At 49.8% G+C, this 25,209-nt stretch overlaps 1 protein-coding gene across 1 annotated transcript; it reads right to left on the reverse strand.

Moving 5' to 3' along the window:
• Positions 1 to 10,261: 10,261 nt before the first annotated feature.
• LOC120942886 (cytospin-B-like) lies at positions 10,262 to 24,921 on the reverse strand. The gene is made up of 13 exons (XM_040355827.1): positions 24,835 to 24,921; positions 24,261 to 24,674; positions 24,134 to 24,183; positions 22,526 to 22,589; positions 22,034 to 22,095; positions 18,066 to 18,199; positions 17,766 to 17,868; positions 14,153 to 14,219; positions 13,927 to 13,993; positions 13,744 to 13,846; positions 13,480 to 13,596; positions 10,852 to 10,911; positions 10,262 to 10,766 (listed from the first exon to the last, which is right to left on the reverse strand). The coding sequence occupies exons 1-13, from the start codon at positions 24,869 to 24,871 to the stop codon at positions 10,677 to 10,679; spliced, it is 1,368 nt and encodes a 455-aa protein (XP_040211761.1). The 5' UTR covers positions 24,872 to 24,921; the 3' UTR covers positions 10,262 to 10,676.
• Between the last annotated feature and the right edge of the window lie 288 nt (positions 24,922 to 25,209).

The following is a 25,209-nucleotide window of genomic DNA, read 5'->3' on the forward strand; positions in this document are numbered from 1 at the left end:
CCATGGAGACATTATACGAGAGACATCCATGGAGACATTATAAGAGAGACATCCATGGAGACATTATAAGAGAGACACCCATGGAGACATTATACGAGAGACACCCATGGAGACATTATATGAGAGACATCCATGGAGACATTATAAGAGAGACATCCATGGAGACATTATACGAGAGACACCCATGGAGACATTATAAGAGAGACATCCATGGAGACATTATATGAGAGACATCCATGGAGACATTATATGAGAGACATCCATGGAGACATTATAAGAGAGACACCCATGGAGACATTATAAGAGAGACACCCATGGAGACATTATACGAGAGACACCCATGGAGACATTATACAAGAGACATCCATGGAGACATTATAAGAGAGACATCCATGGGGACATTATAAGAGAGACATCCATGGAGACATTATAAGAGAGACACCAATGGAGACATTATAAGAGAGACATCCATGGAGACATTATAAGAGAGACACCAATGGAGACATTATACGAGAGACACCCATGGAGACATTATAAGAGAGACACCCATGGAGACATTATACGAGAGACACCAATGGAGACATTATACGAGAGACACCAATGGAGACATTATACGAGAGACACCCATGGAGACATTATAAGAGAGACACCCATGGAGACATTATACGAGAGACACCAATGGAGACATTATACGAGAGACACCAATGGAGACATTATAAGAGAGACACCCATGGAGACATTATACGAGAGACATCCATGGAGACATTATAAGAGAGACACCAATGGAGACATTATACGAGAGACACCAATGGAGACATTATAAGAGAGACATCCATGGAGACATTATAAGAGAGACATCCATGGAGACATTATAAGAGAGACACCCATGAAGACATTATAAGAGAGACACCCATGGAGACATTATACAAGAGACATCCATGGAGACATTATAAGAGAGACATCCATGGAGACATTATATGAGAGACACCCATGGAGACATTATAAGAGAGACACCCATGGAGACATTATACAAGAGACATCCATGGAGACATTATAAGAGAGACATCCATGGAGACATTATAAGAGAGACACCCATGAAGACATTATAAGAGAGACACCCATGGAGACATTATACAAGAGACATCCATGGAGACATTATAAGAGAGACATCCATGGAGACATTATATGAGAGACACCCATGGAGACATTATAAGAGAGACACCCATGGAGACATTATAAGAGAGACATCCATGGAGACATTATAAGAGAGACATCCATGGAGACATTATAAGAGAGACACCAATGGAGACATTATAAGAGAGACACCAATGGAGACATTATAAGAGAGACATCCATGGAGACATTATAAGAGAGACACCAATGGAGACATTATAAGAGAGACACCAATGGAGACATTATACGAGAGACACCCATGGAGACATTATAAGAGAGACACCCATGGAGACATTATACGAGAGACACCAATGGAGACATTATACGAGAGACACCAATGGAGACATTATAAGAGAGACACCCATGGAGACATTATACGAGAGACATCCATGGAGACATTATAAGAGAGACACCCATGGAGACATTATAAGAGAGACATCCATGGAGACATTATACGAGAGACACCAATGGAGACATTATAAGAGAGACATCCATGGAGACATTATATGAGAGACACCCATGGAGACATTATAAGAGAGACATCCATGGAGACATTATAAGAGAGACATCCATGGAGACATTATAAGAGAGACATCCATGGAGACATTATACGAGAGACATCCATGGAGACATTATACGAGAGACATCCATGGAGACATTATAAGAGAGACATCCATGGAGACATTATAAGAGAGACATCCATGGAGACATTATAAGAGAGACATCCATGGAGACATTATAAGAGAGACATCCATGGAGACATTATACGAGAGACACCCATGGAGACATTATACGAGAGACACCCATGGAGACATTATAAGAGAGACCTCCATGGAGACATTATAAGAGAGACACCCATGGAGACATTATATGAGAGACATCCATGGAGACATTATAAGAGAGACATCCATGGAGACATTATAAGAGAGACATCCATGGAGACATTATAAGAGAGACATCCATGGAGACATTATACGAGAGACACCCATGGAGACATTATAAGAGAGACATCCATGGAGACATTATAAGAGAGACATCCATGGAGACATTATAAGAGAGACATCCATGGAGACATTATAAGAGAGACATCCATGGAGACATTATACGAGAGACACCCATGGAGACATTATACGAGAGACACCAATGGAGACATTATACGAGAGACACCAATGGAGACATTATAAGAGAGACACCCATGGAGACATTATACGAGAGACATCCATGGAGACATTATAAGAGAGACACCCATGGAGACATTATAAGAGAGACATCCATGGAGACATTATACGAGAGACACCAATGGAGACATTATAAGAGAGACATCCATGGAGACATTATAAGAGAGACATCCATGGAGACATTATAAGAGAGACACCCATGAAGACATTATAAGAGAGACACCCATGGAGACATTATACAAGAGACATCCATGGAGACATTATAAGAGAGACATCCATGGAGACATTATATGAGAGACACCCATGGAGACATTATAAGAGAGACACCCATGGAGACATTATACAAGAGACATCCATGGAGACATTATAAGAGAGACATCCATGGAGACATTATAAGAGAGACACCCATGAAGACATTATAAGAGAGACACCCATGGAGACATTATACAAGAGACATCCATGGAGACATTATAAGAGAGACATCCATGGAGACATTATATGAGAGACACCCATGGAGACATTATAAGAGAGACATCCATGGAGACATTATAAGAGAGACATCCATGGAGACATTATAAGAGAGACACCAATGGAGACATTATAAGAGAGACACCAATGGAGACATTATAAGAGAGACATCCATGGAGACATTATAAGAGAGACACCAATGGAGACATTATAAGAGAGACACCAATGGAGACATTATACGAGAGACACCCATGGAGACATTATAAGAGAGACACCCATGGAGACATTATACGAGAGACACCAATGGAGACATTATACGAGAGACACCAATGGAGACATTATAAGAGAGACACCCATGGAGACATTATACGAGAGACATCCATGGAGACATTATAAGAGAGACACCCATGGAGACATTATAAGAGAGACATCCATGGAGACATTATACGAGAGACACCAATGGAGACATTATACGAGAGACACCAATGGAGACATTATAAGAGAGACATCCATGGAGACATTATATGAGAGACACCCATGGAGACATTATAAGAGAGACATCCATGGAGACATTATAAGAGAGACATCCATGGAGACATTATAAGAGAGACATCCATGGAGACATTATACGAGAGACATCCATGGAGACATTATAAGAGAGACATCCATGGAGACATTATAAGAGAGACATCCATGGAGACATTATAAGAGAGACATCCATGGAGACATTATAAGAGAGACATCCATGGAGACATTATACGAGAGACACCCATGGAGACATTATACGAGAGACACCCATGGAGACATTATATGAGAGACATCCATGGAGACATTATATGAGAGACATCCATGGAGACATTATAAGAGAGACATCCATGGAGACATTATACGAGAGACACCCATGGAGACATTATAAGAGAGACATCCATGGAGACATTATAAGAGAGACATCCATGGAGACATTATAAGAGAGACATCCATGGAGACATTATAAGAGAGACATCCATGGAGACATTATACAAGAGACACCCATGGAGACATGATAAGAGAGACACCCATGGAGACATTATACAAGAGACATCCATGGGGACATTTTTGGGGCAGTGAAGATATTTCTGTCTTTTATAAATATCCTCCACACACTCCGGACTCCCTTACACGGCCGGAGGACCGACAGCTGACTGCCAGCGACAGCTGAGAGCGACGGCCTGACCTCTGACCCCCGCCATGTCCTGAGCTATTCCTGACACTCCGTCACCCAACAAAGCCTCAGGTGTCCTGTGATTGGCTGCTAGGGGGGGAGCCAGGTGCCAATCACTGAGAGGTAATAAATTATTGGGGGAGGTTTATGGAAAGTCCTCGGGCAGCACCAAGAATTTCTCCGACAAAATGGCGACCACCGCGCTGTTCTGTGATGGGGGGTGTGCCGATATCCCGATATTCCAGACGGACGTCCATGGAGGCCAACCGCGTCCTCACAGCCCACATTCCTCCGGAGCCGCCATCTTGGAACACCCCCCTATCATACATCCATATTATTGGTTCAACTGGGTGGACTTTTTTCAACCAGACTAATTATGTAACAATGTAACTATATAACTATGTAACTGTATAACTATATAACTATGTAACTGTATAACTATGTAACTATATAACTATGTAACTATATAAATGTATAACTATATAACTATGTAACTATATAACTATGTAACTATATAACTATATAACTATGTAACTATAGAACTATATAACTATGTAACTATATAACTATATAACTATGTAACTATGCAGCTGTGTAACTATTAGCCAGATTCAGATAGACTGGCTCACTTTTGAGGCGGCGTAGCGTATCGCATATACGCTACGCCGCCGTAAGTCAGAGAGGCAAGTTCTGTATTCACAAAGCACTTGCCTCCTAAGTTACGGCGGCGTAGCGTGAATGGGGCCGGCGTAAGCGCGCCTAATTTAAATGATGATGAGGGGGGCGTGTTTTATGTAAATGATTGGTGACCCGACGTGATTGACGTTTTTTTACGAATGGCGCATGCGCCGTCCGTGGACATATCCCAGTGTGCATTGCTCCAAAGTACGCCGTCATGACGTGAACGTAAATTACGCACAGCCCGATTCGCGTACGACTTACGCAAACGACGTAAAAAGATAGGCTTGTTCCGACGTCCATACTTTGCATGGGCTGCGCCACCTAGGGAGCAGCTTTATCTTTACGCCGGCGTATCTCTAACGTAAACGGCATAACTAATTGCGACGGGCGCACGTACGTTCGTGAATCGGCGTATCTAGTCATTTGCATATTCTACGCCGAACTCAACGGAAGCGCCACCTGGCGGCCCAGCGGGAAAATTGCACCCTAAGATACGACGGCGTAGGAGACTTACGCCGCCCGTATCTTAGCCTAATTTAAGCGTATCTGGTTTCCGGAATACTCTTAAAATTACGACGGCGCAGATTCAAAGTTACGACGGCGTATCTACTAAGCTTCTATCTACTGATACGCCGGCGTAAACCTATCTGAATCCACCTATATGTAACTGTATAACGTTCACAAACAGATCAGAATGAATGGGCTCACATGATCATTGTGACTCCACAGCGCCACCCTCTGGTCACCTGTAGGCCTTGCTGCACGTTACATTGGACCAATCTCCTCTGTCCCAGGATCTGCTACTCACACACCTCTACCCGACAGCACGGCCAGGAGGGGACAAAGCCTTCTTATATATAACCTTGGATGACATTCCTCATAAAACATTCCCATTCATTTAAATAAAATCCTCTTTTCCTCCTTTGTTACATCTCGCTGCTGATCTCCTGCCGCCTCTTTGCAGCTACTTCCGGCCTACATACACTCCAGTGACGGCTCTCAGGGCCGGCCTCACAGACAACCCAAGAGATCAGAGGGGTCATGGAGGTACACTGGGGTCACTGGACACTCTGGGGTCACAGGGTACTATGGTCGTCACTGGAAACTCTGGGGTCAGTCGGTGTCACAAGATTTGAGATCACTCAGTGTCACAGGGTGTTTTCGGGGTAACTGGGTATCACAGGGTGCTCAGGGGGGTCACTGAATGCTTTGGGGTCACTGGGTATCACAGGATGCTTTGGGGTCATTGGGTATTACTGGATGCTTTGGGGTCACTGGACACTCTGGGGTCACTGGATGCTTTGGGGTCACTGGACACTCTGGGGTCACTGGATGCTTTGGGGTCACTGGGTGTCACTGGATGCTTTGGGGCCACTGGACACTCTGGGGTCACTGGATACTTTGGGGTAACTGGGTGTCACAGGGTCACTGGGTGTCACTGGATGCTTTGGGGTAACTGGGGGTCACAGGGTCACTGGGTGTCACTGGATGCTTTGGGGTAACTGGGGGTCACAGGGTCACTGGGTGTCACTGGATGCTTTGGGGTCACTGGACACTCTGGGGTCACTGGGTGATTTGGGGTCACTGGACACTCTGGGGTCACTGGGTGATTTGGGGTCACTGGACGCTTTGGGGTCACTGGGTGTCACTGGGTGATTTGGGGCCACTTGGTGTCACTGGATGATTTGGGGTCACTGGGTGATTTGGGGTCACTGGGTGATTTGGGGTCACTGGGGGTCACTGGGTGATTTGGGATCACTGGGGGTCACTGGGTGATTTGGGATCACTGGGGGTCACTGGGTGATTTGGGGTCACTGGGGGTCACTGGATGCTTTGGGGTCACTGGATGCTTTGGGGTCACTGGGGGTCACTGGGTGATTTGGGGTCACTGGGTGTCACTGGACGCTTTGGGGTCACTGGGTGTCACTGGGTGATTTGGGGTCACTGGGGGTCACTGGGTGTCACAGGGTCACTGGGTGTCACTGGATGCTTTGGGGTCACTGGACGCTTTGGGGTCACTGGAAACTCTGGGGTCACTGGATGCTTTGGGGTCACTGGACGCTTTGGGGTCACTGGAAGCTTTGGGGTCACTGGACACTCTGGAGTCACTGGATGCTTTGGGGTCACTGGACACTCTGGGGTCACTGGGTGTCACTGGATGCTTTGGGGTCACTGGACACTCTGGGGTCACTGGACGCTTTGGGGTCACTGGGTGATTTGGGGTCACTGGACACTCTGGGGTCACTGGACGCTTTGGGGTCACTGGACGCTTTGGGGTCACTGGGTGATTTGGGGTCACTGGACACTCTGGGGTCACTGGACACTCTGGGGTCACTGGACGCTTTGGGGTCACTAGACACTCTGGGGTCACTGGGTGATTTGGGGTCACTGGGTGATTTGGGGTCACTGGGTGTCACTGGGTGATTTGGGGTCACTGGGTGATTTGGGGTCACTGGACACTCTGGGGTCACTGGACACTCTGGGGTCACTGGACGCTTTGGGGTCACTAGACACTCTGGGGTCACTGGGTGATTTGGGGTCACTGGGTGATTTGGGGTCACTGGGTGATTTGGGGTCACTGGATGCTTTGGGGTCACTGGGTGATTTGGGGTCACTGGGGGTCACTGGGTGATTTGGGGTCACTGGGGGTCACTGGATGCTTTGGGGTCACTGGGGGTCACTGGATGCTTTGGGGTCACTGGACACTCTGGGGTCACTGGACACTCTGGGGTCACTGGACGCTTTGGGGTCACTAGACACTCTGGGGTCACTGGGTGATTTGGGGTCACTGGGTGATTTGGGGTCACTGGGTGTCACTGGGTGATTTGGGGTCACTGGGTGATTTGGGGTCACTGGACACTCTGGGGTCACTGGACACTCTGGGGTCACTGGACGCTTTGGGGTCACTAGACACTCTGGGGTCACTGGGTGATTTGGGGTCACTGGGTGATTTGGGGTCACTGGGTGATTTGGGGTCACTGGATGCTTTGGGGTCACTGGGTGATTTGGGGTCACTGGGGGTCACTGGGTGATTTGGGGTCACTGGGGGTCACTGGATGCTTTGGGGTCACTGGGGGTCACTGGATGCTTTGGGGTCACTGGACTCTCTGGGGTCACTGGGTGATTTGGGGTCACTGGGTAATCTGGACCATCAGCTGAGTGTTTTCAGTGATGAAAATAAAATTTGTAAATAAATTGGGAAAAACTCTGAAGAATCTCAATTCCAATTTTCATCAATGAACAAAACTGGAAAAAAATGTGAGGGAGGGTCATTTACCCACCTGACCTTCCGCTTTCCCCAGAACTCCGCCTCCCCTGACTCTATTGGCTGAGAGACGCGGACTCCCACCAATCCTTTCCCTTTCCTATGCAGTTCCACACATTACACTCATTCACGCTGTCTCTCTGTCTCTCTGGCGCCCCCTGCTGAGCTTTTCTGAATCAGCAACACAATTCCATCCCCAGCCTATAATAATAGAACATACATGTCCTGCACTTCCACAGAGGAACCAGTGGGGGGCGCCGACTAAACTGCTTAGAAAAATAAAATGAAGAAAAAGGTGTTTCTTATTTATTGTTGGTGATATTTGTGTGATGCACTTCTGTTTGTAAAAATAAATATTTTTGTTGGTTTTTGAAACTTTGTAGACATTTTATATGACAACAGCGAAATCTTTGTGTCTGGAAATAATCTCATCCTATTGGATGGTCACTCCTGGGGGATCGAAGGAGATCGGCAATTTTAGAGAAATGCTTCAAAAATGTGTCACAATGTAACTAATCCACATAGATTTTATTCCGATCCTCCTCCCCCAGTACATAGACATCCCCCCCGATCCTCCTCCCCCCGTACACAGACACCCCCCGATCCTCCTCCCCCCGTACACAGACACCCCTGATCCTTCTCCCCCAGTACATAGACACCCCCCGATACTCCTCCCCCAGTACACAGACATCCCCCAATCCTTCTCCCCCAGTACACAGACACCCCCGATCCTTCTCCCCCAGTACACAGACACCCCTGATCCTTCTCCCCCAGTACATAGACACCCCCCGATACTCCTCCCCCAGTACACAGACATCCCCCAATCCTCCTCCCCCCGTACACAGACACCCCCCGATCCTCCTCCCCCCGTACACAGACACCCCTGATCCTTCTCCCCCAGTACATAGACACCCCCCGATACTCCTCCCCCAGTACACAGACATCCCCCAATCCTTCTCCCCCAGTACACAGACACCCCCGATCCTTCTCCCCCAGTACACAGACACCCCTGATCCTTCTCCCCCAGTACACAGACATCCCCCGATACTCCTCCCCCAGTACACAGACATCCCCCAATCCTTCTCCCCCAGTACACAGACACCCCCGATCCTTCTCCCCCAGTACACAGACACCCCCCTACAATCCTTCTCCCCCAGTACACAGACACCCCCCGATACTCCTCCCCCAGTACACAGACATCCCCCAATCCTTCTCCCCCAGTACACAGACACCCCCAATCCTTCTCCCCCAGTACACAGACACCCCCGATCCTTCTCCCCCAGTACACAGACACCCCCGATCCTTCTCCCCCAGTACACAGACACCCCTGATCCTTCTCCCCCAGTACATAGACACCCCCCGATACTCCTCCCCCAGTACACAGACATCCCCCAATCCTTCTCCCCCAGTACACAGACACTCCCCTACAATCCTTCTCCCCCAGTACACAGACACCCCCCGATACTCCTCCCCCAGTACACAGACATCCCCCAATCCTTCTCCCCCAGTACACAGACACCCCCAATCCTTCTCCCCCAGTACACAGACACCCCCGATCCTTCTCCCCCAGTACACAGACACCCCTGATCCTTCTCCCCCAGTACATAGACACCCCCCGATACTCCTCCCCCAGTACACAGACATCCCCCAATCCTTCTCCCCCAGTACACAGACACTCCCCTACAATCCTTCTCCCCCAGTACACAGACACCCCCCGATACTCCTCCCCCAGTACACAGACATCCCCCAATCCTTCTCCCCCAGTACACAGACACCCCCCGATACTCCTCCCCCAGTACACAGACATCCCCCAATCCTTCTCCCCCAGTACACAGACACCCCCAATCCTTCTCCCCCAGTACACAGACACCCCCGATCCTTCTCCCCCAGTACACAGACACCCCTGATCCTTCTCCCCCAGTACATAGACACCCCCCGATACTCCTCCCCCAGTACACAGACATCCCCCAATCCTTCTCCCCCAGTACACAGACATCCCCCAATCCTTCTCCCCCAGTACACAGACACTCCCCTACAATCCTTCTCCCCCAGTACACAGACACCCCCCGATACTCCTCCCCCAGTACACAGACATCCCCGATCCTTCTCCCCCAGTACACAGACACCCCCGATCCTTCTCCCCCAGTACACAGACACCCCCCGATACTCCTCCCCCAGTACACAGACATCCCCCCTACGATCCTTCTCCCCCAGTACACAGACATTCCCCCGATACCTCAATAGATGTCACCTCACATAAGTTTCTGAGACACCGACCATCTTTCATTCTGAGTGTTTCCTGGGATAATATAATATCTTTAATATAAAATATCTGACGAGGAGACGATAAAAGGGGACATTACATGGGGGGAGGGTACATGAGACTTGAACCATTTCTGGTATTGAAGAAGTCAGTCTATAATATGAAATACTGATCAGACAACGTCCAAGAATCCAGAGCCAATCACAATGTAACAATGCAGCCAATCACATAATCCGACGTTCACCCGGCCGGACGCGGCGTTTATCAGACGTACAATGATTATGTACTGGATATAGATTGGCACCATCCTTAAATAAAGGAACTTTGTGACCCAATCACAGCAGATAATTCCATCCAATCACAGAGCAGGATCCAGCAGGAAATCACCTCAGTCCGTCTTCTGGATCCAGCAGGCCATGGTGGACAATCCGGAATCCGTTTCCATCTTCATGCTTCAAATTTCTGGTAAATGGATTCAACATAGAGAAGAACTTTCTGCCAATCGGGGCCCTGCATCTGGAGCATGTGATCTACGGTCTGGCGGGAAGGAAGAGAAGGGGGCGGATTAGAAGAAAAGGTGTGGTGGGGGGGTGGGGTGGGGGGTAATAATAGGAAGACTTACCAAGAGAGGGGTGATCCCAACACTCTCCGCTGCCTGGAACGCCAACTGTAGATTTTTCCTCTAAGGAAAAGAAGATTATAAAATTGGAGGCCAACAGTTGGGTGGATTGTGAGAGGCCAGAGAAGAGGTGGAGCTGCTGGCTACCCCCACAACCAATCCCGTTTCATCCTTCTAGAAGCAACCGGATTGGTTGTTATGGCCAGGGCTGGCCTTTGGGGTGTGCGAGCTGTGTGGCCGCACAGGGCGCCATGGGCAACAGGGGCGCCGTGCGGCCATCACATTTTGCAGAATGTAAGTCGCAGTCAGTTGCTCACATGATCACATGGGAACCGATGGTACCAATGTACCAGGCGGCACTTTCAGGGGGGTGGCAAATTGCACAATGTCTTGGGGGCGCCACAGGATTAGTGAAGATGGGGGGGGGGCACGGGATTAGCTTGCACAGGGCACCTGAACACCTAAGGCCGGCCCTGGTTATGGCCAACGGCCTCACCTGTTCTCCAACAGAAATCAGATATGTGACTGTGACAGACCAGCCGGGACAGAGGCTTTGGGAGAGGACTCAATGCCGGCGTCTTGCCTTCTGATTATGGGCCCTGACATTTGGGGGGAACAATACTCTTTGTGAGGTGTATGTCTGGGGACCTTGAAGTAATGTGACTTTGGATTCAAGTTCATGTCCCCCTGTCATGGAAATTTGGCTGTAGGCTATGCGCACACCATGGATCCATTGCGCTAATAAGCACGCATTTCGTCTAATGATATGATGCATCTTACCTATCACTCTATTTCCCGTATATCCCCAGTAAACAGACATCACCACAGCTACGTACCTCAGCTCCGTCAGCATGATGGCCAGAGACCAGTCTGACTGGCTCTTTTATTCGTAAAAAAGACAAAAGAAATTACAAACAGGAAGTCCTGGCTCCAACAGCCAATCGCCTCCTACACAGGATGTGACCTCACAGGATGTGACCAAATAAGGATGTGACAACACAGGAAATCCTTCCAACAGGATTAGTTAATACAAACAAGAACATGAATGCATCCTGTCTCTGCCCAGACACGCCCATAAGCCTTTAGCCATTATTCATTGGTTGTATTAACTAAGGAATAATGGCTAAAGGCTTATGGGCGTGTCTGGGCAGAGACAGGATGCATGGAAGCTAAACAAACATGGACTCCGTCTCTGACCATAACAACCTAAAGAATCTCGTATTACCGCTGATAGGAATCCTTATTCTTTTTTTTTTTTTTAAAGTGTATTTTGTGCGTGTACTCGAGAGAGGAGCCGGACTGCAGGAGTTGGGAGTAGGCAGGCCTCCCCCAGAGGCAATCTGCCACCTTTCTCCATGCCCCGGGTGGCAATGGCGGGTGTGTGAGGGGGTCCTCCCACACAGCCCGCCCTACCTGCTCCGCTTTGAAGCCCAACGGGGCAGAGGATCTAGCCCGCTCAACCAGCCCCGTTAGTCCTTCGCCTCTCTTTTTAGAGACCGCGTGGTCAAAGTGCGTGCATGTTAACCCAATTTCGAGTGCGTGTGTAAGCGTGGTGGTTTTTGTAGGGGGGGGGGGGTGGGCGTACTAAGCGCAGGCTTACCTCGCATAGCACACCCACTGGGAGCCAGGCTGAGACCACCAAACTCAATTCACATGTAGCCGAGACCGGGATCCGAACCCCTAGCTGCAGAGGTGAATGGCTTGTCAGCGCAGTGCCAATCGCGTTGAGCCACCGCAGCTCCCTAGGAATCCTTATTCTGCGCTGTTCCAGAGAACAACACATACCCGGATTATACTACAGCTCCTGGTATGGGAACCAGCTGTGGAAATTTTATGAAGATGTATGTAATATGTATTGTCATGGTGTTAGTACTCCCGCAGCCCGCTCTAAAGAGCTGATTGGGGCAGACTGATGCTGGTTGCGTCCCATCTTGTAGTGGAAAACTTCTTGAGGTTGGAGAGAAGTGTTTGCAGAGTGGGGATATGTCCGCCGGGGGAAGGGCCCCTGTGCATTGCACAGACGATCATCTGAGGAGATATGTTCACTCTGATGGCTTCATAATGTTGGGGCTCATAGAAGATGCTGATGTCTTCAACTCCAGCCACCTGTCTGTCTGTTGTCGGCTATAATGTGTTTATTGTAAATAAGTCTAGTGTGGGCTCTAAGAGCCGGTTCACACAGGGGCGGCAAAACTTCGGGGGCGACTCGGCAAGGCGTTCTGAAGACGACTTCAGAGGCGACTTGCAAAATTACTTCTGTATAGAAGTCAATGCAAGTCGCCCCAAATCGCCCCCGAAGTCGTACAAGAACCTTTTTCTAAGTCGGAGCGACTTGCGTCGCTTCTATTAGAACGGTTCTATTGAATAGAATGGGATGCGACTTGTCAGGCGACTGAGTCGCCTGACGAGTCGCCCCAGTGTGAACCGGCTCTAAGAGTCTTTCACCCATTGTTGTTTGTGTTAATTAACTCTGCTATTGTGAGAAGGTTTTCTGTGTTTCTATTTATGATAATGTTGATTGTGTCTTCTGAGCTACAAGACGGCAAGTCTGTCCCAGCGGACAAAGTTCTGTTGAGGACGAGGGTTTGTCACAGTGACATTTATTTATGAGGGCAATGGGGAGGTTCTTACCTTCTCCAGAGGGCGTAGTTGGTTATAGGGGATCGCCTGCGGGAGGTAGGAGTGCAGGAGTGCACATAGCGCCATGCCGTCCACCCAGGAGGAGCTGAAGTTTGTAATGACCACATGCTGCAAAAATAGATGTGGTCAGGTTTGTATGATGTGAAGACTTTGAAGACCCCATAAAAAAACACACCACATCTGCAGAGTATCCCACCCTTCCCCATGCTAAGTATCTCACCCCTTGCAAAGAAGATATCATAGCTCCTCGCTCACCTTATAGCCGCAGGTACGATCCTGTGCCCAACGCAGGAAGACCCCTCTCTTGGAGCCGCCATATCGGCGCAGGAAGGAGCCAGAGTCCTCAGTTAGATTCTCTCTGCAGGAAGAATATGGATAAAAGATCAGAAATCACATGGGGTAATTACTGGTTGGTGGTAAGGGACATGAAGGACCTACGTGGCTTTAGACTGGTTCAGTAAGGTCTCTAGACTTCCTCTGCGCTCCTTGCGGGCCGAGGCTGCGTCTGACAGAGGAAAGACAGACATAAATGTACAATGGTGTCTCTACAGTGGGAAAGGAACAGCAGGACTGGGCCCAGAAACAACACAAACAGGTGAGGGATGGGTACAAGGAAAAAAATACTACTACACCAAGCCTACACCTGAGCCACGCTCACCCATACCTGAGTCTGTGGAGGAGGACCCTCTGGGAGGGACACTCATGAGGCTGCTGGACTTCACAATTGCGTCCTGCAAAGGAGGGAGACATAAGAAGGAAGGTGGTGGGTGGGAAGGTAAGTGATGGAGTTAGGGAGGGAAGAAAGGTAGGTTATGAGGGTAGGGAGGTGTGACAGTCCCAACCAGGACGAGGGGGACTGCAGGGTAGTCTCTTGCCTACTGACTTTGTGTCCTGGCATTTGAGGGGGCTCTATTCTTGGGAGGTGTGTGCCTGGGGGACCCTTGGAGTAGTCTTGATTTGGATTGGGGTCCATGTCTCCCTGAAACACACAGACTCTGGCAATCTTGGACCGGGATACAGATTTCGGGGTCTTTGTGCCTAAACCAGCAAATGACTCCTTTAGACTGCGAGACTCGGAGTAGATATTAATATAATCAGCTCAAACCAACCTGATTCTGGGGTCTCCTGCTATAATCTGTTTAAGGCGTTATGTGTGTTTTTGCCTCATTGTGTGCCTCCTGGGTGTGAATTGTCAATTGAGTCACCTATTGTTTCTGTCTGTCTGCTCATCTCTTGGAGATGTGATTAATATTGGGTGCACTTTACCTTCTTATGGAACCATTGTGGGATGTTAAGTGGTTATGTTTATGATAATGTGTAATGTACTTTGTATTCAGGGTTTTTGGGCTTGTTGCCGGATTGTTTGGATATCCCGACTAGTCAAGGCTTGTTGTTAATTAGCGTACTGTGTATGTGTACGTTGTGTACGTTGGCTGTTCCTTAGATGTGATTATTCTTAAAGCGGGGGTTCCGCGGCCAAGGATTTTTTTTTTCAAGCATTCACTGTGGTATAACAATATTAAGGTACACTTCACTTCTCTTGTAGCTGTATATAATCGCTGTCCGTTTTCTCGGCAATGAAGGAGTTATAAAATCCGTGTGATGAAGTTTCCATTTTGCTTGTGGGCATTGTGAAGCCCACAAGCAATCACTTCCTGGAAGCGGTGAATGCTGATCTCCCAGCATTCACCGCTCATTCTCTCGATAATGGCATTATTTAACTGCATGCCCTTTCTTAAAATGGCGCAATTAGAGACGCCCTTGTCACGTGACCGGCGTCACGTGATATGTATAATCTCTCGAGATTTCGCTGCACGGAGACCCACACTGTATCTTTGGAAGCACGACACAGTGTCCCACATTGCATTGTGGCAATGGGGAAAGGCTTAGAAACGCCTACTCCCGCGGGAGGGGAATCCCGGAAGTCGCTTTATAAACGGCAATATTAAGGTATTTACATATGGCAAAAATCATGTACATATTGCAGTGGTTGTGTTAGACTATAGTTGTGATTTTGGGTGAACCTCCGCTTTAAGGATAATGTGATCAAGCTTTTATCTGATTTTGTGTGATATATAAATTCTGTGTGAGTTTACAATAAAGTCAGTTCCAGTTTGCACCTAAGTTAGTGTCGTCTAGTCCTTGGGTGCTCAGCTATAATACCTGGAGTAAGCAATATATGTTGACGGAAGCACCCAAGCTGGGTGCTGGACAGTCCATCACAGGAGGGAAGGAAAGGGGGGTGGGGGGGTTGTAGGGAAGGAACAAGGCAGGGGACAGATTAAGGGTTAGGAAGGTAGGTTATAGGGGGTAGGGAGAGAAGGAAGGTAGGCTATGGGGGTAGAGAGGGAAGCAAGATAGGTTATATGGGTAGAGAGGGAAGCAAGATAGGTTATAGGGGTAAAGAGGGAAGGAAGGTAGGTTATGGGGGTAGCGAGGGAAGGAAGGTAGGTTATGGGGGTAGGGAGGGAAGAAAGTAGGTCATGGGGGTAGGGAGGGAAGGAAGGTAGGCTATGGGGGTAGAGAGGGAAGGAAGATAGGTTATATGGGTAGAGAGGGAAGCAAGATAGGTTATAGGGGTAAAGAGGGAAGGAAGGTAGGTTATGGGGGTAGCGAGGGAAGGAAGGTAGGTTATGGGGGTAGGGAGGGAAGGAAGGTAGGTCATGGGGGTAGGGAGGGAAGGAAGGTAGGTTATGGGGGTAGTGAAGGAAGTAATGTGGGGGATGGCAGTAGGGAAGGAAGTAATGTTGGGGATGGCAGTAGCGAAGGAAGTAATATGGGGGATAGCAGTAGCGAAGGAAGTAATGTGGGGGATGGCAGTAGGGAAGGAAGTAATGTGGGGGATGGCAGTAGCGAAGGAAGTAATGTGGGGGATGGCAGTAGCGAAGGAAGTAATATGGGGGATAGCAGTAGCGAAGGAAGTAATATGGGGGATGGCAGTAGGGAAGGAAGTAATGTGGGGGATGGCAGTAGCGAAGGAAGTAATGTGGGGGATGGCAGTAGGGAAGGAAGTAATGTGGGGGATGGCAGTAGCGAAGGAAGTAATGTGGGGGATGGCAGTAGCGAAGGAAGTAATGTGGGGGATGGCTGTAGGGAAGGAAGTAAAGTGGGGGATGGCAGTAGGGAAGGAAGTAATGTGGGGGATGGCAGTAGGGAAGGAAGTAATGTGGGGGATGGCAGTAGGGAAGGAAGTAGTGTGGGGGATGGCAGTAGCGAAGGAAGTAATGTGGGGGATGGCAGTAGGGAAGGAAGTAATGTGGGGGTGGCAGTAGGGAAGGAAGTAATGTGGGGGTGGCAGTAGGGAAGGAAGTAATGTGGGGAATGGCAGTAGGGAAGGAAGTAAAGTGGGGGATGGCAGTAGGGAAGGAAGTAATGTGGGGGGTGGCAGTAGGGAAGGAAGTAATGTGGGGGATGGCAGTAGGGAAGGAAGCAATGTGGGGGGTGGCAGTAGGGAAGGAAGTAATGTGGGGGATGGCAGTAGGGAAGGAAGTAAAGTGGGGGATGGCAGTAGGGAAGGAAGTAATGTGGGGGATAGCAGTAGGGAAGGAAGTAATGTGGGGGATGGCAGTAGCGAAGGAAGTAATGTGGGGGATGGCAGTAGGGAAGGAAGTAATGTGGGGGATGGCAGTAGGGAAGGAAGTAATGTGGGGGATGGCAGTAGGGAAGGAAGTAAAGTGGGGGATGGCAGTAGGGAAGGAAGTAAAGTGGGGGATGGCATTAGGGAAGGAAGTAAAGTGGGGGATGGCAGTAGGGAAGGAAGTAATGTGGGGGATGGCAGTAGGGAAGGAAGTAAAGTGGGGGATGGCAGTAGGGAAGGAAGTAATGTGGGGGATAGCAGTAGGGAAGGAAGTAGTGTGGGGGATGGCAGTAGGGAAGGAAGTAATGTGGGGGATGGCAGTAGCGAAGGAAGTAATGTGGGGGATGGCAGTAGGGAAGGAAGTAATGTGGGGGATAGCAGTAGGGAAGGAAGTAATGCGGGGGATGGCAGTAGGGAAGGAAGTAGTGTGGGGGATGGCAGTAGCGAAGGAAGTAATGTGGGGGGTGGCAGTAGGGAAGGAAGTAAAGTAGGGGATGGCAGTAGGGAAGGAAGTAAAGTGGGGGATGGCAGTAGAGAAGGAAGTAAAGTGGGGGATGGCAGTAGGGAAGGAAGTAAAGTGGGGGATGGCAGTAGAGAAGGAAGTAAAGTGGGGGATGGCAGTAGGGAAGTAGGGGGACAGATTAAGGGTAATGGAGAAGGTGGGGGTGGGGGATGATGAAGTGAGGAAGGAGTGACTTACATTAGACCTCAGCGAGGAGAGGATAACACCCCGAGGAAGGCTGCGGTATCCTTGGACGGTGCCGTTCACAGGGGAGGTCTCTGTCCAGTCCACACTGTCTGACCTGTAATATAACGAATTGAGCCCTCAGTACTTTGTCTCTTACACAATGGACATCATCCTCGGTGTCCATCCTCTGAGGAGATCACAGAACTCTCCACACTGTCCAATCCCTCATCAGGCCATGTGACTCAATGCCATTCCTCTGCAGCCTGAACCTCTAATCCCAGAACCCCATCGATCATATTTCTCCCCACTCACCCCTTCATTCGTAACCTCTTATTCTCTTTCTCGCTCCTCTCCAGCTTCTCCTGGGCTTCCTCCCGAAATCTCTCTGCTACGGCTACGGCGGTGCGGAGGTCAGACTGGAGCAGGTTCAGTTCCTGCACTTCACCCTGTGGAGGAAGAAGAAATAGAAGTCAGGGATTCAGGATGCTTCAGGTTAAATTTCCGAGCACCACCCAAGGAGAGCAGAAGATCGGATACAACTCTGAGCACCACCCAAGGTGAGCAGAACATCGGATACAACACTGAGCACCACCCAAGGAGAGCAGAAGATCGGATACAACACTGAGCACCACCCAAGGAGAGCAGAACATCGGATACAACACTGAGCACCACCCAAGGAGAGCAGAACATCGGATACAACACTGAGCACCACCCAAGGAGAGCAGAACATCGGATACAACACTGAGCACCACCCAAGGAGAGCAGAAGATCGGATACAACACTGAGCACCACCCAAGGAGAGCAGAACATCGGATACAACACTGAGCACCACCCAAGGAGAGCAGAACATCGGATACAACACTGAGCACCACCCAAGGAGAGCAGAACATCGGATACAACACTGAGCACCACCCAAGAAGAGCAGAACATCGGATACAACACTGAGCACCACCCAAGGAGAGCAGAACATCGGATACAACACTCAGCACCACCCAAGGAGAGCAGAACATCGGATACAACACTGAGCACCACCCAAGGAGAGCAGAACATCGGATACAACACTGAGCACCACCCAAAGAGAGCAGAACATCAGATACAACACTGAGCACCACCCAAGGAGAGCAGAACATCGGATACAACACTGAGCACCACCCAAGGAGAGCAGAAGATCGGATACAACACTGAGCACCACCCAAGGAGAGCAGTACATCGGATACAACACTGAGCACCACCCAAGGAGAGCAGAACATCGGATACAACACTGAGCACCACCCAAGGAGAGCAGAACATCGGATACAACACTGAGCACCACCCAAGGAGAGCAGAACATCGGATACAACACTAAGCACCACCCAAGGAGAGCAGAACATCGGATACAACACTGAGCACCACCCAAGGAGAGCAGAACATCGGGCACAACACTGAGCACCACCCAAGGAGAGCAGAACATCGGATACAACACTGAGCACCACCCAAGGAGAGCAGAACATCGGATACAACACTGAGCACCATCCAAGGAGAGCAGAACATCGGATACAACACTGAGCACCACCCAAGGAGAGCAGAAGATCGGATACAACACTGAGCACCACCCAAGGAGAGCAGTACATCGGATACAACACTGAGCACCACCCAAGGAGAGCAGAACATCGGATACAACACTGAGCACCACCCAAGGAGAGCAGAACATCGGATACAACACTAAGCACCACCCAAGGAGAGCAGAACATCGGATACAACACTGAGCACCACCCAAGGAGAGCAGAACATCGGGCACAACACTGAGCACCACCCAAGGAGAGCAGAACATCGGATACAACACTGAGCACCACCCAAGGAGAGCAGAACATCGGATACAACACTGAGCACCATCCAAGGAGAGCAGAACATCGGATACAACACTGAGCACCACCCAAGGAGAGCAGAACATCGGATACAACACTGAGCACCACCCAAGGAGAGCAGAACATCGGATACAACACTGAGCACCACCCAAGGAGAGCAGAACATCGAATACAACACTGAGCACCACCCAAGGAGAGCAGAACATCGGATACAACACTGAGCACCACCCAAGGAGAGCAGAACATCGGATACAACACTGAGCACCACCCAAGGAGAGCAGAACATCGGATACAACACTGAGCACCACCCAAGGAGAGCAGAACATCGGATACAACACTGAGCACCACCCAAGGAGAGCAGAACATCGGATACAACACTGAGCACCATCCAAGCAGAGCAGAACATCGGATACAACACTGAGCACCACCCAAGGAGAGCAGAACATCGGATACAACACTGAGCACCACCCAAGGAGAGCAGAACATCGGATACAACACTGAGCACCACCCAAGGAGAGCAGAACATCGGATACAACACTGAGCACCACCCAAGGAGAGCAGAACATCGGATACAACACTGAGCACCACCCAAGGAGAGCAGAACATCGGATACAACACTGAGCACCACCCAAGGAGAGCAGAACATCGGATACAACACTGAGCACCACCCAAGGAGAGCAGAACATCGGATACAACACTGAGCACCACCCAAGGAGAGCAGAACATCGGATACAACACTGAGCACCACCCAAGGAGAGCAGAACATCGGATACAACAATGAGCACCACCCAAGGAGAGCAGAACATCGGATACAACACTGAGCACCACCCAAGGAGAGCAGAACATCGGATACAACACTGAGCACCACCCAAGGAGAGCAGAACATCGGATACAACACTGAGCACCACCCAAGGAGAGCAGAACATCGGATACAACACTGAGCACCACCCAAGGAGAGCAGAACATCGAATACAACACTGAGCACCACCCAAGGAGAGCAGAACATCGGATACAACACTGAGCACCACCCAAGGAGAGCAGAACATCGGATACAACACTGAGCACCACCCAAGGAGAGCAGAACATCGGATACAACACTGAGCACCACCCAAGGAGAGCAGAACATCGGATACAACACTGAGCACCACCCAAGGAGAGCAGAACATCGGATACAACACTGAGCACCACCCAAGGAGAGCAGAACATCGGATACAACACTGAGCACCACCCAAGGAGAGCAGAACATCGAATACAACACTGAGCACCACCCAAGGAGAGCAGAACATCGGATACAACACTGAGCACCACCCAAGGAGAGCAGAACATCGGATACAACACTGAGCACCACCCAAGGAGAGCAGAACATCGGATACAACACTGAGCACCACCCAAGGAGAGAAGAACATCGGATACAACACTGAGCACCACCCAAGGAGAGCAGAACATCGGATACAACACTGAGCACCACCCAAGCAGAGCAGAACATCGGATACAACACTGAGCACCACCCAAGGAGAGCAGAACATCGTATACAACACTGAGCACCACCCAAGGAGAGCAGAACATCGGATACAACACTGAGCACCACCCAAGGAGAGCAGAACATCGGATACAACACTGAGCACCACCCAAGGAGAGCAGAACATCGGATACAACACTGAGCACCACCCAAGGAGAGCAGAACATCGAATACAACACTGAGCACCACCCAAGGAGAGCAGAACATCGGATACAACACTGAGCACCACCCAAGGAGAGCAGAACATCGGATACAACACTGAGCACCACCCAAGGAGAGCAGAACATCGGATACAACACTGAGCACCACCCAAGGAGAGCAGAACATCGGATACACCACTGAGCACCACCCAAGGAGAGCAGAACATCGGATACAACACTGAGCACCACCCAAGGAGAGCAGAACATCGGATACAACACTGAGCACCACCCAAGGAGAGCAGAACATCGGATACAACACTGATCACCACCCAAGGAGAGCAGAACATCGGATACAACACTGAGCACCACCCAAGGAGAGCAGATCATCGGATACAACACTGAGCACCACCCAAGGAGAGAAGAACATCGGATACAACACTGAGCACCATCTGAGGTATAATTTGGTTACATAGTTACATAGGTTGAAAAAAGACACCAAGTCCCCCCTCTGTGTGTGATTGGATGTCAGTATTACATTGTATATCTCTGTATGTTGGGGTCCTTCAGGTGATTATCTAATAGTTTCTTGAAACCATCGATGCTCCTCCCCCGCTGAGACCACCGCCTGTGGAAGGGAATTCCACATCCTTGCTGCTCTTACAGTAAAGAACCCTCTACGTAGTTTAAGTGTATTGTAATAAGGAGGGTGGTGTATTGTAGTATGGAGGGTGGTGTATTTTAGTATGGAGGGTGGAAATACCATTGGAGACGTCTCACCTGCAGCTCGATGATTCTCTGGGTCAGTGTTATGTTCTCCCTCTCCAGCTGTTTCACCCGATCTAGGAGGAGAGAGCAGAGTGCTGAGTACATATGGACTATCCTCTATATACAGCTGCCTGGAACTGAGCTTTACCCTACAGAACTTTTCCTGCCAAGACACAAATCTAAGCCAATCACTGACTCTCCACCTTGGTGTGTATCTTTCTCGCAAAGCATCCCTCCCCCATGGATCTTTACCCTTAAGTGAGTGAGTGAGAAACTTATATAGCGCAACACATGCGAACTGAATCGCCTCTGGGCGCTTCAGATAGACCGTAGTGTACCGCCCCTGAAGAGCCCCACCCGAGCATCCCTCCCCCATGGAACTTTACCCCTATGCCATGTGCCACCCCTCACCCTTACAGAGCACCTCTGCTGCAGTGTACCTTCCTTGAGGAGCTCCTCCCCTGCGGAGCATCTCTCCCTGCAGTACAGCACCAGGCCTCTCACCTCTCAGTCTCTCCTTCTCTTTGTTGTCCTCCTGTGAGGGTTTCCGGTGTTCTGTGAGCTCCTCCTGTAGAGATTGATCAGAGTGGTCTGTGAGGTCATTGTGTGCAACAGATAGCGTACACAGGGGGTGGGAGGAAACTTATCATGAAATACTTTTAGTGTGGAGCATTCTGGGTAATGTGAAGTACCATGCAGGGTGGAGAATTCTGGAAAAATAGGAACAAGTCATGTACAATATGCAAGGTAATGTGGAGGAGTACCATGCATTGTAGAGCGGTCTATGTGATGTGGAGGAGTACCATGCATTGTAGAGCGGTCTATGTGATGTGGAGGAGTACCATGCATGGTGGAGTGGTCTATGTGGTGTGGAGGAGTACCATGCATGGTGGAGGGGTCTATGTGGTGTGGCGGAGGACCATGCATGGTGGAGCGGTCTATGTGGTGTGGAGGAGTACCATGCATGGTGGAGTGGTCTATGTGGTGTGGAGGAGTACCATGCATGGTGGAGGGGTCTATGTGGTGTGGAGGAGTACCATGCATGGTGGAGCGGTCTATGTGGTGTGGAGAAGTACCATGCATGGTGTAGAGCAGTCTATGTGGTGTGGAGGAGTACCATGCATGGTGGAGTGGTCTATGTGGTGTGGAGGAGTACCATGCATGGTGGAGGGGTCTATGTGGTGTGGAGGAGTACCATGCATGGTGGAGCGGTCTATGTGGTGTGGAGGAGTACCATGCATGGTGGAGCGGTCTATGTGATGTGGAGGAGTACCATGCATGGTGGAATGGTCTATGTGGTGTGGAGGAGTACCATGCATGGTGGAGCGGTCTATGTGGTGTGGAGGAGTACCATGCATGGTGGAGGGGTCTATGTGGTGTGGAGGAGTACCATGCATGGTGGAGGGGTCTATGTGGTGTGGAGGAGTACCATGCATGGTGGAGCGGTCTATGTGGTGTGGAGAAGTACCATGCATGGTGGAACGGTCTATGTGGTGTGGAGGAGTACCATGCATGGTGGAGCGGTCTATGTGATGTGGAGAAGTACCATGCATGGTGGAGTGGTCTATGTGGTGTGGAGGAGTACCATGCATGGTGGAGCAGTCTATGTGATGTGGAGGAGTACCATGCATGGTGGAGTAGTCTATGTGGTGTGGAGGAGTACCATGCATGGTAGAGCAGTCTATGTGGTGTGGAGGAGTACCATGCATGGTGGAGGGGTCTATGTGGTGTGGAGGAGTACCATGCATGGTGGAGGGGTCTATGTGGTGTGGAGGAGTACCATGCATGGTGGAACGGTCTATGTGGTGTGGAGGAGTACCATGCATGGTGGAGTAGTCTATGTGGTGTGGAGGAGTACCATGCATGGTAGAGCAGTCTATGTGGTGTGGAGGAGTACCATGCATGGTGGAGGGGTCTATGTGGTGTGGAGGAGTACCATGCATGGTGGAGGGGTCTATGTGGTGTGGAGGAGTACCATGCATGGTGGAGCGGTCTATGTGGTGTGGAGGAGTACCATGCATGGTGGAGCGGTTTATGTGGTGTGGAGGAGTACCATGCATGGTGGAGAAGTCTATGTGGTGTGAAGTACGTCTGTCTTGGTGGCTCTCTCACCTGAGCATCCTTGGAATCTGATCTCCCTGCTCCCACAGTCAGTATTTTTCCTGGAAGAGACAGCGGATAGGTCAGAGACAAGAGGGACACAGGAAAGATGGCGGACAGCATTTTCCTCCAGCAGTACCTGCACTCAGGGCCTCATACTGGCTCTTTAGGTTCCCGAGTTCCCTCAGTCCACTCTTCAGCTCTTTCCTGACTTCTGTGAGCCGAGCCTCCCAGCCAATGGCAGAGGCCGCTATCCGGGGCCCATCGCTGCCATTTCCAGAGGCAAGGAGACTCCTGAACTGGCTATGCATTTCATCCAATGATCGGGAAGACTGCTGAATCTGTTCCATAGCCTGATGAAAGGGGACGCCCCAGCCCTCTAAGTATTTCTGCTCATTACTGGACACCTTCAGCTCCTCAGGGGTGGGGCCTGTGTCGATGGGGCGGCGCTCAGGACTAGCCACAGGCGTGTAGAAAAGTTCCTGGCTGGGGGATTGTGGAGGGCTTTGGTGAGGTTTGTACAAAGAAGGCGATGTTGGGGCTGCGGAGGCATCTGATAAAAGACAAAACATTCACCATATTGTCCATGAAGAGCCCAGAGGAGAAGCATGAAGGGAAGAAGAAGACGAGACATCACATGACATGACATGGAGAGAGAGGACAAAACTGGAGACAGACAGAACACTGCAAAGGAAGAAAGAGAGGTCACTTACCTGTGTCGGGAGCATTCTTCACACTGTTCCCACCCATCACAAATGGACAACCCAGGAGGAGACCGAAGGCTCTCCGAGGAAGATGGAGGTTGCTGGTAAAAGGTGGAAGTCCAAAATGAGGATAAACCACAGAAAGTGACAGAAGGAGACGGTATTTCTGAAAATTCCTAATCCACAATTGTCCTGGGAGATGGGCGTTGTTGGTCCTGGAGGACAGCCCAGAAAATATATGGAAGATGGTGTACTAGAGAGATGGTAATCTTCAGGGGCTGGGCTCAAGACCCGTTAGGTGTCCAAGGAAAATGCCAGTCCTGGAAGATGGATGGGGGTCAAAAGGACATCATAATAAGAAGTTGAAGGTTCTCAGGGGGACAT

The sequence above is a fragment of the Rana temporaria genome, chromosome 6, assembly GCF_905171775.1.
Source record: "Rana temporaria chromosome 6, aRanTem1.1, whole genome shotgun sequence".
NCBI lineage: Eukaryota > Metazoa > Chordata > Amphibia > Anura > Ranidae > Rana > Rana temporaria.

Excerpts from the sequence above, each read along its gene's own strand:
- LOC120942886 (XM_040355827.1), bottom strand. The coding sequence starts at position 24,871 with ATGGGTGGGAACAGTGTGAAGAATGCTCCCGACACAG. Across the intron at positions 24,184-24,260 it reads GTATGAGGCCCTGAGTGCAG|GAAAAATACTGACTGTGGGA; the intron begins GTACTGCTGGAG and ends TGTCTCTTCCAG. Across the intron at positions 13,847-13,926 it reads CTGAACCAGTCTAAAGCCAC|AGAGAATCTAACTGAGGACT; the intron begins GTAGGTCCTTCA and ends TTCTTCCTGCAG.